Here is a 12,969-nt window from a genome sequence, read left to right as displayed (position 1 = left end):
GGTCAGGAAGATCCTCTGGAAGAGGGCATAGCAACCCACTCCAGTATTCTTGCCTGGAGAATCCCCATAGACAGAGCAGCCTGATGGGCTACAGTCCTGGGATCGCAAAGAGTCAGACAAGAATGAGGTGACTGAGCACAAGCACACTGTTTTCAAGGATGTACACATGAACTCTTTTAGTCACTTTGGCAGATTGGAAAGAGCTCTTGTGAGGCTATAATGAAATACATAAATGAAAGTATGAAATGTAGTTTTTAGTAACATTAAAAAAAAAAACAAATAGAACAACCCAGGCAGGTCAAATTTAAGTTCATTCTGAAGCCAACATGCTGCCCAGTAAAGAGAAGAAATTGAGATAACAACAGGATGCAGCAAAAGAATACTGAGATGGGAGAGAAAATATTGTTAAAAATTATTTAAGCACTTAGTATTGTACTCTTATTTTTATCCTACCGTTTTCAGGACACAGACTAAACTGGAGAAAACCTAGAGAAGAAGTTCATGACAGTCTACAAGTGTGACATCCTTCTCTTGTGAAAAAGCCAGAAGATCGGTTTAAAGAGAAGATGAGGTGATATGGTTTTTGCAGTAGTCATGTATGCGTGTGAGAGTTGGACTATAAAGAAAGTGAGTGTCAAAGAATTAATATTTTTGCACTGTGGTGTTGGAGAAGACTCTATAGAGAGTCCTTTGGACTACAAGGAGAACAAATTCCATCCTAAAGGAAATCAATCCTGAATATTGATTGGGAGGACTGATGCTGAGGCTGAAACTCCAATACTTTGGCCACCTGATGCAAAGAACTGACGCATTGGAAAGGACCCTGATGCAGGGAAAGATTGAAGGTGGGAGGAGAAGGGGACATCAGAGGATGAGATGAATGGCATCACCGCCTTAGGGATGTGAATTTCATTGAACTCCAGGAGTTGATGAGGGACAGGGAGGCCTGGTGTGCTGCAGTCCATGGAGTTGCAAAGAGTCGGATATGACTGGGTGACTGAAATGAACTGAAGTGAACCGAGGTGACTTTATGATAGCCCGACAGAAATTAAGACCTGCTGGCAAAGTATTTCTCCCATGAATATTTTTATACACAGAAGAATGAACAATGAGAACTCAGCTTAGATAGTGTTTGGAAGGAGATAGATCAGTGGTATCAGGACATGTGTAGTCAACATCAGAGTGGCTGCTGAGGGCTTGGGTGCTATCAGTGGTAATGTTCACAAACGGTCATGGCGTAGACACCTGGAAGGCAGGGGCCCCCAAGATTCCATGAACCCCTCCCCCGACCAGTTCTGTTATGGCAACTGCAGATGGTTACCTAGCACGCTGGGTCCCCCTCCTTCACTTTTCTCTGAGTCTGAGCCCCAAGCAGCTCCTTTGGCTTTGAGCTCTGGCATCCTCAACTTCATTTTGTGGTTGAGAACCCTCTAGTTGTTTCCAACAGTAAGTCAGGAATTCCAGGTTTTGTCATCCCTCAGTGCTGATTAAACTAATGTGACATTGCTTGTCTTTAATCCCCCATATATTGGGTATCTCCTCCCTACCTCTGGCTTCTACCCCTTCTACCACATGTCACCATGGCAGTATGTCTTCCCTCTTTATCGGATCTGAGGGCAGAACCTACTCTTATGGAAATCAACCAGGAGCTTCGGTTGCAGCTGGCAAAGTACAAGCAGGACTTCAGAGACCTCACAGAGAAATTCCTCATATCCCAGGCTACTGCTTACTCCCTGGCTAACCAGCTACAGAAATACAGTAAGTCTTGGAGGTCATGGTCACCAAAGCAAGGAATGATCACTGTCTTCCCTCTAAGAAACTGCAAGTCTCCAGGATTGGTCTCCATTTCCCTTGGTCATTTTGAATTCCATCCTGACCACAATCCAGGAAAGGTAGTAGTGACTCTTTTGCCTTCAGTTTCCTGGGGCTGGGAAAACGGAGGCACAAGGAGTGGAGGCCTTTTCCACATTTGCAGTGATGTGCAGGGTGAGATTAGAGTTAAAATTCCAGGCAGTGATTCCTGGTGCAGGCACAGGAGTGCCTGTGTCTCTCAGGAGCAAACTAAGCTGTGTTGACTGGAATCTTTTCTGTTCTATATCTGATCCTGCATGACTCTTGGGTAAACGTCTGGGACTAATGAACTACTTCAGTTCAAGGTTCTCTAAGGTTCCATTTGCAAAACCCTGTGCTAGTTACACTGGGGTAATGTGTGGTTAGACACTGTAAGAAGGAGAGGATATGATTTAAAGGAGGTTAAGGATGAGTCTGCTTCTCATTGAAACCATGGTTTCTGTGATGCCATCAAGACAGAGGCTCCTTGGTGAGAAGGAAGCTGTGTTTCTGAGTGTGCAGGTTCTCCTTCCTGAGTCCAAGAAATCTATGTGACTCTGTGGCAAGACTGAAGGTGTTTCTGGTGAAATCAGACAATCTGCACTCACCCCCCTCTCCCCACTTGAGCTGGTGAAACGTTGGTGTTACAGGTTGACCAGGAGTCCGGGAAAACCTGTGTCTGTGCTACAAGATGGGTGAGCAACATGAGATTGATGGTAAGTGGGGGGAGATCACCAACCCCAGTAAAAACCCAGGCAGAGTGTGAGGAGCCCTTTGCACCCACAGTCAGCCTGGTGATTGGAATCATTTTCGCCTGCTCAGTAAGAGGGGCCTGGAGTAAGGAAAGAAGTCAAGACCAGGGTACATGCACAAAAATGGGATGAGAGGAATCTTGACAACTTGTGTCTGTGTCACTTTCCTACAGTCATTTTCAGTGAAGCAATGAGGGAGTCAAGGAAAAGTGATGGACACAGAGACAAGGAAGAGGTCAAGCCTCCTATTTAAGACAGTGAAATGATGAGCTTTGGGGAAAGCACAAACTAAGTTTTATTTACACCGCTCCTTATGATGGTAACAAAATTCTAGGGAAGAAATTGTGAGCGGAGAAGAAGAAATGTCTCACCGGGACCTTGGTGTGGAGGTCACCACAGCACAGTGGAAAGACGTGGACTCCGGGCCAGGCTTCCTGGGCTCACATCCCTGTTGGGAACCTTCCTGTGTCTCTGTTTCCTCCTGTGTCTGTGTGGTGCTGTAATAGTAACTATTGTTTGAGTTGTAGTGAATGCTGAGTAAGTCTGACAAAGCCCTGACCGTAGTGCCCGGTTTGGTGTAAATACACTTAGTTCCTAGTTCTACTGTGCCTAATAACACAGACTTTCTCAGTGTTTGGCATATCTCCTTCAGGTCCGTATGGTTTCATGTATTCTATTTCACACAAGTGTGTCCCGGCAAGTTTTATACCTTGAGACACTTGTTCATTACTGAAATCCCGGCAGGAGGGAACCAGCAGTCCTGTAGTCCTTGGGGGCCTTCCCGACCACACAGGAATTGCCACCCCAGGCCCTGCTCAGTGTCTCACCTAAGAGGCTGCAGGTCTTGGTTCAGTGGCCCAGGATTCAGGGTCAGTCTCAGGGGATGTGAATTCTGACTTTGTCCAATGGTAGTTCATCCTATTTATGGTCTGTGCCTAGGAGCTTCTTTTTCCTCACCTCTACAATGGGGAGTAACCTCAGTTAAGACACTGAGGAATCAGATGTGGAAACCACTCCACTGAGACTGAAGAAGGAGTTACATCCACCACTGAGGTGGCCCGTCCTCCTCCCTGAAGGCAGTGAGCACAGCAGCAAGGCCAGCTTTCCCTGAGGCCGTGTCTCTCTTTCCTCAGAGTGTGAAGCATGTAAGGACATCGTTGAATCCGTGCTGGGGGAGAAGCTGCTGTTTGAGGTGCAGAGGCCAGCAGAGAAGCCGGCAGAGAAGCCAACGCTTGATGAAAGGCTGAGGTAAGGAGGGCAGGGATGATCACAGCGAGCACAGGGCACAATATTATCAAATAGGTGGAGAACACCAGTTGGTGAATTATGGATTCCAGGTGTTATTCAGGAAGTAATTTACTTTGCTTTTAAATAAATTACTGACTTGAATCTCATCATAAAATTCACTACATTCAAGTGAACCAGTGGCACTTGGCTCACTCACAATGTTGTGCCATCAATACCTTATTTGCCTTTAAACCACAACCCGCTCCTGACTGACGACATCCTGGAATCCTTTCTTGACCCCGTCATTCTTACGTTCTTTCCAATTCACACCCGCTGTGCTTGTCCACACTCTATATCTGGCTGTGTGTCATTCACTGGACAGTACTTTGTGTTGTCACATTAAAAATACAGAAAACACTTTGTGTACTTTTTAAATCAAAATGGGCATGGCCGAGTGCGGAACCGAAGAGACATCCTCATGGTGCAGATTTAGGGAGACATTGACGCGTGCATGTGCACTCAGTCGTGTCTGACTCTTTATGACCCCATGGACTTAGCCCTCCTGGCTCCTCTGTCCATGAAGTTTCCAGGCAAGAATACTGGAATGGGTTGCCATTTCCTTCTCCAGGGGATGTTCCGGACTCAGGGATCAAACCTGCATCTCTTGTGTTTCCTGAATTGTCAGTCAGATCCTTTACCAGCTGAGCCACCAGGGTAGACATTAGGTTATCTTTACAGAAGCAAAATTTGAATGAAATGTCACAAAATCTTACATGAGTACTTTCTGATACAGAGGAAACCTGGGTTTGCCTTCTTTCTCTTTGACATAGGCCAGTCATCAGATACGGAGTAGGATATGGCACCCCACTCCAGTATTCTTGCCAGGATAACCCAGTGGGCAGAGGAGACTGGTGCACTATAGTCCATGGGGTCACAAGAGTCAGACACAACTGAGTGACTGAGCCAGGCATCAGATATGTGCCAGAATTCTCTTTTGAGGTCTCCTTGGGGATGTTCTCACAGAAATCCCTAACCGTCTTTCATCTAACTCTTTGCCTTTTACAATTGCATCTCGGTTCCACCTAGGACGTGTGACACCCTAATTCGAAGTCAGGCAAGAGAGCTGACCCAGTTACGGCAGACACTACAGCATGGGAAAGATGACTCTGTCCTGCTCAAGCAGCACCTCAAGGACCTCCTCACCCACAATGACCAGGGCAGCCACCAGGGGCAGGGCTTCCGAGAGAGACTGTCTGAGGGATACCGACTGGCAGAGCGCATTGCCTGCAAGCTCAGCCCAGGTGAGGGGGCCACAGACCCTCATAGCACTGATCGTCTCCTAGGTCCCCAGCTGATAAGATGAACATTTCTACTAAGAATATTTATCAGCTTTCCTGTTTCGTGTCCTATTTGGGGCTATGTAGGAGCAGGATTGTCTAAGAGGAAGAGGAGAAATGCACAGGGTAGAGGTCATCGGATCCCAACGGTTGGCTTCCTCCCTGATGGACCATGGCCACTGGGGCAGGAGGCAACATCCAGCCAGCATTAAGGCACAGAAAGGAGGAGGGGACAGGAGGCAGCTTGTTAGAGTGAATAGAGCCCTACACGAAGCTTGGAAGTTCCCAGGTTCCAGGCTGAGTGCTGTGATGACACTATGTGAGAATGGTTGCTTCTCCTTATGTTAATAACTGTTCTCATCTGTAAAATGGATGAAATAATCTGTTGATGGTAGCTAGAGTGATGAAATTTTGGAATATTTACAAGTACACTGCAGAAAAAGAAAGCCCTTCACTTTGTGGTGTTGGATAAGGTACTTGACAGAGTTGGACTTGGCATTGGGAAAATAGTTTAAACTGGAGCACTCACTTTCCAGAGAGAGACTTTCCCAGATAACACGCAAAAGCCACCTTGAAGAGCCAGGATGTTCCCAGATGGAGGCATGTGGGACGTGGTTGTTCTCCTTAAAGAAAGGAGGGCATCTTGTGAGACCTGAGAATGTTGATAGAGGCTGTGTCTTTGGCAGAATTTGTGGCAGGATGGATGATACATTTGTAGAGGTGGAGATGGAAGGCGGACAATGTGAGGTGATATAAAGAAGAAAAGACAACATTTAAATGTTTGCCCAATGTCAAGCAGAAGGTGTCCTGAGGATGGTCTACCAGTTCAGAAACAGACTGCCTGCTGGATCAGAAATCCATGCTTGGGCAGTTGTTTAAAGACAATGCATTAAAACTTCCATACAGTACTAACTCATACATAGATATTTATGACTCTGTGACCATATGAGTCCCTGTGTTTGTAGTGGGTGAAGTGACTAGAAGCTGACTGGACATTTCTGATTTTGTTTGCAGAAATTTATGAAGATGACGACGATGAACAAGCACAAGAAAAACTAACCCCCAGGTAACAATTAACTATCAGTTCCGTTCAGTCACTCAGTCATGTCTGACTTCTTGTGACCCCTTGGACTGCAGCACATCAGGCCTGCCTGTCCATCCCAACTCCCAGAGTTTACTCAAATGCATGTCCATTGAGTCCGTGATGCCATCCAACCATCTCATCCTCTGTCGTCTCTTTCTCCTCCCTCTTTCAGTCTTTCACACCGTCAGGGTCTTTTCAAATGAGTCAGCTCTTCGCATCAGGTGGCCAAAGTATTGGAGTTTCAGCTTCAACATCAGTCCTTCCAATGACTATTCAGGACAGATTTCCTTTGGGATGGATTGATTGGATCTCCTTGCAGACCAAGGGACTCTCAAGAGTCTTCTCCAACACAACAGTTCAAAACCATCAATTCTTTAGTGCTCAGCTCTCTTTATTGTCCAACTCTCACATCCATACTGGAAAAACCATAGCCTTGACTACATGGAACTTTGTTGGCAAAGCAATGTCTGCACTTTTCTATATGCTGCCTAGTTCGGTCATAACTTTTCTTCCAAGGAGTAAGGATCTTTTCATTTTATGGCTGCAGTCACCATCTACAGTGATTTTAGAGCCCCCCAAATAAGTCCGCCACTGATTCCACTGTCTCCCGATCTATTTGCCATGAAGTGATGGGACCAGATGCCATAGTGCTGGTTTTCTGAATGTTGACCTTTAGCCACCTTTTTCACTCTCCTCTTTCACTTTCATCAAGAGGCACTTCACTTCTTCTTCACTCTGCCATTAGGGTGGTGTCATATGCATATGTGAGGTTATTGATATGTCTCTTGGCAATCTTGATTCCAGCTTGTGCTTCATCCAGCCTAGCGTTTCTCATGATGGACTATGCATGTAAGTTAGAGAAGCAGGGTGACAATATATAGCCTTGACATACTCCTTTTCTTATTTGGAAACAGTCTGTTCCATGTCCAGTTTTAACTATTACTTCCTGACCTGCACACAGATTTCACAAGAAGCAGGTCAGGTGGTCTGCTATTCCCATCTCTTTCAAAAGTTTGTGGTGATGCACACAGTCAAAGTGTTTGGCATAGTCAATAAACCATAAGTAGATATTTTTCAGATAGTTCATCTTTCAGTGTTTTATCTTTCTGCCTTTCCTACTGTTCATGGGTTTCTCAAGGCAAGAATACTGAAGTGGTTTACCATTCCCTTCCCCAGTGGCCCACATTTTGTCAGAACTCTCCACCATGACCCTACATGGCATGGCTCATAGTTTCATTGAGTGAGACAAGGCTGTGGACCATGCGATTAGATTTGGTAGTTTTCTGTGATTGTGGTTTTCAGTCTGTCTATCAGGAGCTGGTATTGTGTAGGGAAAACATGGACAGGGTCACAAAAGAACAATAAGTAACTCAAGAGTCACATGCCAGAAATAATTATAAGCACAACTGCAGATGGCATAATCTATACACTCAACCCACATGGAAATGTCCCTGCATTTGGTTGTCTGTTGTCTCTGTGTTACTTGTATGTATGACCCAAGACGAATGCAGCACCCTTAGGATTTCATAGACACACAGAGAGCATCTCTTCTCTTCTAAAGGAAGTCCAACTGAGATAAATATCTATTTGTACACAGTGGTTTTAGATCTTTGGAAGGAAGGTAACTAGCAATGGAATTAGTAAAGAAGCAACTAGAAAAATTAAAACAAGGGCAACTGTCCAGAAAAAATTGGTAGTCTGTGACAATAGTAATTAAAAGAGGCTCTGGAGGACTTTCAATTCCTAAAGAGAAGGTAGAATATCTCAGAGAGTCTATAAAGTTTTAATATCTGTATTCACTTCACTGTGCAAGCTCAGTTGCCCAGGTATTTCTGAATCTTTGTGACCCCCATGGACTGGAGCATGCCAGGCTCCTCTGTCCATTGCATTTTCCCATCGAGAATATTTGATGGGGTTTGCCATTTCCTTCTCAAGAGATCTTCCTGGCCCAGTGTTCGATACCGCATCTCTGCATTGGCAGGCAGATTCCTTACCACTGAGCCACCAGGAAGCCCTGATTCACTTGGCTACTTCATCTTAAATTCAACATGGCTTAGGACCCGGGGGAAGCACAGGGTTGGAAGTTCATTTGTGCTTCCTGCTCCTGAAAGGACCATCCTGGGATGGTGGAGTGTCCTTCCTCATGAGAGGTTTGTGGCCGTATGTAGGGTACCTGCTTGTCCCCCTCTCCCATCTCCAGACAGACACACTCCACTTCATAGAAGAGAGGACAGTTGCTTCTCTCTTTAAGTGGCCTGCTCTTTTGCTCTCTGTGACCACTCCCCATGCCTCCTGTCAAAACCAGCCAGAATGGCTGGGGTCAGATCTTCTTCATTTAATTTTCTGTCATTCCTTTCCCATCTGACACAGCATGGAGCTGCAGGAGGTTGAAAAGAGGGAAGTGCCTGAAGAATCCAAGGATGAATGTGGTCTGATGCCTTCAATTCTCCAAGGAAGTTCTGACAGCCACCAGCCTTACAGTAATGACAAATTTAATGACCTGGAAGCAGACCTTGGTCAGGATGGAGCCTGTGGTTGCTCTCATGCTACAGAAGAGGAAATTCCAACCAACATCTCAGGTAGCCCCATATCATTTCTCCTCACAAGCTCTGTAGACCAAAGAAGGTCATTTCTGAGGACAGGTTGCATAGACACATCTCAGTTGAAAGCAGGAAAAAGGGTCTGTTATGGAACTCAGACATCACGTGGATCAGGGAGCTTGCATTCTTTTTTTTGCCCTGGGCTAGTCTCTGTCATCCTGACCCCAGTGTCAGGCATTTGACCCACATCACTTGTGACAACTCTCAGCTACCTCAGCTGGAAATCCACAGGAGGTGTCTGTCAGAACTAGTTTGGAGCCAGTGTGTTGTTCCCTGCAATGATCAAATTTTTGTACATGCTCCTGGCCTCTCCGGAAATGATGACAGACTTGCCTCTTTACAAGGAGAGGTGGTTTCCAGGTTTTGTTTTACTGCTCTCAACCCCAGTCTCCCTTTTCTCAATGTTGGCAGGTCTTAGCTAAGATGTTATCTGACACCAAGACAGAGACAACTGTACCATTGCCTTACTTGGATGTTTCCATGAAGCAAAGCTGGGCACAGGCAGTTTCTCCAGCTTCAATTGCCATGGTTTCTGTGTAGCACCAAAGATTCTTTTTGATTTGAGGGTTAATACAATTCACTGGGCTTCCCTGCTGGCCCAGATGGGAAAGAATCTGCCCACAATGCAGGAGACCCAGGTTCAATCCCTGTGTCATGGAGATCCTCTGGAGAAGAGAATGGCACCCACTCTAGTATTCCTGTGTGGAAAATTCCATGGACAGAGGAGCCTGGTGGGCTGTAGTTCACGCGGGCACAAAGAGAAGGATGAGCAGCTAACGCTTTCACAATTCCCCCATCACTCTAGTCTCAAGTATAAATTCCTCTATACCATCAACAACCACATAATCTGATGGCACTAAGACATACTGTAGAAATAACCTAGAAAATAACTCAGCTCATTTTCTAGCATCTCTTGGAAAATACATTTTTAAGTGCTCATACAGACTCAGAACAAAGGATATTGGGAGAGATACTAGATGAAGCAGCAAATTTCCTCGATGGGTCTGGACACGGTCCAGTCTAACTCTCATAAGACTTAAGTGTCCAGAATATCTCTGCTAAAGAATTATGTTCTTACAATGAGAATATTAATGTCCTTGTTGTATATGTGCTTACTGAGTAGATATGTCAGAGGTGTGATTTGCCTGTTATGACCTGCTGTCTCTGAATTTCCTACTAGACAATGAAAATTATCGCAAGCCAATGAGTGGACAAGAGCTCCCATTTCCCAGGTAATTAGAAGATCTGTGGGCTGTGAATGCCAGTGGTGACAGCAGGAGACCCCAGATCCAGAGACAAATAGAAAGTCCTCTGTGTGACTCTCTCATCTGTTCATTCAACTGCAATCATCTCTTTCACAGGGTGGTCTACTTAGGTTTCTCAAGTTTGTGCATTTCAGGTTTTTAATGCTTCAGTTTAGCAGTGTAGAGTGAGTTGACCCAGGTGAAATAACTAAACGTGGGAGTTTCCTTACTCACATGTTTTCTCCTGAGTGGATAAAGTAAGGTGAGATCCTATGGGTGTTACACTGGTTTGGCATCAACATGTTCATAAATATTGGAATTCAAGGAAGAAAATAGAAGGATATTCATATTAAACCAAAATATTGAAAAAAATAGTTCTTGAAGGCAGAATATCTAGTCTATAACTCCTTTTACTCCAACTATGAAACTGATTTTGAAGCTACATTTGTGTAAATAAATATGTTAATTGAATGGAATAGAATCAAAACTCAAATCTGTAACTTCTTAAAAGCTGTGTTCATTGGACGCAGATATCCAGATCAACACAATGTGTGCAGGAAAGTTTGAGCCACTGTCCCAGTCCTCTGTGTGTGCTGAGGGTCAGGACGTTAGCATTCAGGGAGAATTCCGTTTCCTCTTTCAACCACTGGTTGTATGCCCATTGCCCAGAGAACCTGCTGTCTCTCTCCCACCCCATTTCAGCCACCCTCCACTCCACATCAAGAGGAGTTCCTTCCCTCCTTAAGGGGGCTGCCCTTTTGCCTTTTGTGACCACTCCCAATGCCTGTCATCAAAACCAGCCAGATAATGTGGGGTCGAATCCTCTTAACCTTCTGTCGTCCCTTCTCCATATGGCACAGCGTGAACTTGCAGGATGATGAAAAGAAGGTGGTGTTCCAGCAATCCCAGGATGAATGTGTTTCAGTACCTTCAACTCTCCAGGAAGATTCTGCCTGCAACCAGCCTTACAGTGATGGAAAATTTGCATTTGATGAAGAGAATGTGGCATCTGCCATGGATGGAGCCTGTGGCTGCTCTCACGCTGAAGAGGATGAAATTCCAACTGGTCTCCCAGGTAGTCTTCAATGTATCTGTTAGTCTACTCTGGGAGAATTATCCCCTTTGATAGACCCTGTGCTTACGTACTGAAGCCTGATTTGAACCAGACTGTATAAATGCATTTAAAATAAGACATTATATGAACAAACTTTCCTAAGTTTCCTGTCATAGTGGTCCCTGTGGTAAACCACGCTACCCAAGGCGGTCCTGGCAGACTCACGTGTACCTCAGCAGTTGTGGCACAGGAGGTACCTCTCAGGCTTCACAATTTTGAACGAACCTCTTATCTCAGGTGAAATGCTTTAATTTTCATTTCTGGGTTATGTCCCTGAGTTCCTACTCCTGTCCAAGGCTGTTGGCAGTCTTGTTTATACCTTTGGAGATGTCACTACTTTGGTTCACTTCTACCAACCCATAGTCTCTCTTTTTCCTTTGACTTATCTTGTTCGAGGTCTTCTGAAACCAGAAGGTAAGCCACACTGTCATCCTTTCGGATGTTTCTCTGAGGTAAGGCAGGGCCCTGGAACTTCCCAACCTGATGAATGGCCACTGTTTGCAGCTTTGAGATTCATTTGACTTGATGGTGTGTGGATTCCACTCCCATTATATCTCAGCATGTAATCACTTATCCCATTAATAAACAACATTTCAGATGAAAAAAGCCTGAGTATTATAGCAGGCTGAGGATGTGGCTAAGTTGTTCCCCAGGAACTGAGGGGAAAAGGATGTATTTAGCTGTTTGTACAGACTCAGGACCACGATACTCTGTCAGTGACATATCATATCACGGAATTTTGTGCAATGGCTCAAGAAGGAAACCCAGTGCCTTCTTATGAGGCCCTTTCTAGGGCTCTGTCTCAGTCGCCTGTTACCACATTGTGAAGACAGGCACAGGATTGGGCGTTTTTGAAAGGCATTTGCCTGATATAACTCTTCTGTTAATTTATTTGCAGAAAACCAGAATGATCACGATGACATGAAAGGACTAGAGGTGGTTGCCCCGAGGTAATTTTGAGTATCTGTGGGCTCCTATGCAGTGATGACATCTGCAGACCTCTGATCCAGGGAAAAACTGAACAGGCTGAATATATTGTGTCGTCCGTTTTGCCCACCACTATTATCCTATTTCATACTGTTCTCTCCTTTCCCTGTGGTACTTCTATTGTGTCCCATTTCTTATTTACTTGTCAAGTTTAAATCCCAAGTCAGCTGACCAGGTGAACTAAGAGTGATTTGTTGCACTCAATCTTTATATCAGGTGGTGTTTACAGAGTGAGATGCAGATCGACTTCTGTTTGACGTTAGCATGCTGGCATCCGTGTCATAGTGATATCAATGAAATGCAAATGAAAGTGTGAAAGCCAGGGTTGTGTGTCCCTGTGTGTGAGGCGTGGCTGTACCATCAGAGGGAATTCAGGCTGTTCATCAGCCTGTTATTTGGCCAGAGCACTGAGCATCTGCTGCTCTTTCTCTCTTCTGCTCTGTAAAACCTCGCTCTGTCTCCGGCACTAAACAGAGTTTTCTCTCTCTAATGGACCAGACCCTTGGCGCGCTTCACCACTCAAACATTCCATCTAAACCAGATAGGACTGTAAAGTTTCTCATCAGCCTTGGCTTAGTCTTTTGCCCTCCCTCCCCCACCAGGTTCAGCAGACAGCTGCCACAGATGAGAGGGAATGGTGTCCCACGGGACTCTCTGGATGAATACTATCTGACTTCCTCAGTTCTTCCTGGCCTGTCAGACTCCTTCGGGCCTTATAGGAGCAATGCCATCTTCTCCCTTGAGGACGTGGATGTCTCTTATGCCCGGGATGTAACCAGTGAGTATTTTCTTGT

General features: G+C 45.2%; 1 protein-coding gene across 1 annotated transcript in view; it reads left to right on the top strand.

The window, feature by feature from the left end:
- Nucleotides 1-12,969, top strand: part of LOC138436129 (neuroblastoma breakpoint family member 6-like) — a 59,892-nt gene that overhangs the window by 33,527 nt on the left and 13,396 nt on the right. Inside the window, exons 2-8 of the mRNA XM_069581716.1 lie at nt 1,621-1,758; nt 3,716-3,830; nt 4,896-5,110; nt 6,161-6,212; nt 10,935-11,149; nt 12,087-12,138; nt 12,778-12,953. Coding sequence (XP_069437817.1) covers nt 1,621-1,758; nt 3,716-3,830; nt 4,896-5,110; nt 6,161-6,212; nt 10,935-11,149; nt 12,087-12,138; nt 12,778-12,953 — 963 coding nt within the window. The remainder of the gene's footprint in view (nt 1-1,620; nt 1,759-3,715; nt 3,831-4,895; nt 5,111-6,160; nt 6,213-10,934; nt 11,150-12,086; nt 12,139-12,777; nt 12,954-12,969) is intronic.

The sequence above is a fragment of the Ovis canadensis genome, chromosome 1 (genome assembly GCF_042477335.2).
Source record: "Ovis canadensis isolate MfBH-ARS-UI-01 breed Bighorn chromosome 1, ARS-UI_OviCan_v2, whole genome shotgun sequence".
Taxonomy (NCBI): domain Eukaryota; kingdom Metazoa; phylum Chordata; class Mammalia; order Artiodactyla; family Bovidae; genus Ovis; species Ovis canadensis.
This window is presented reverse-complemented; position numbering and strand designations above follow the sequence as displayed.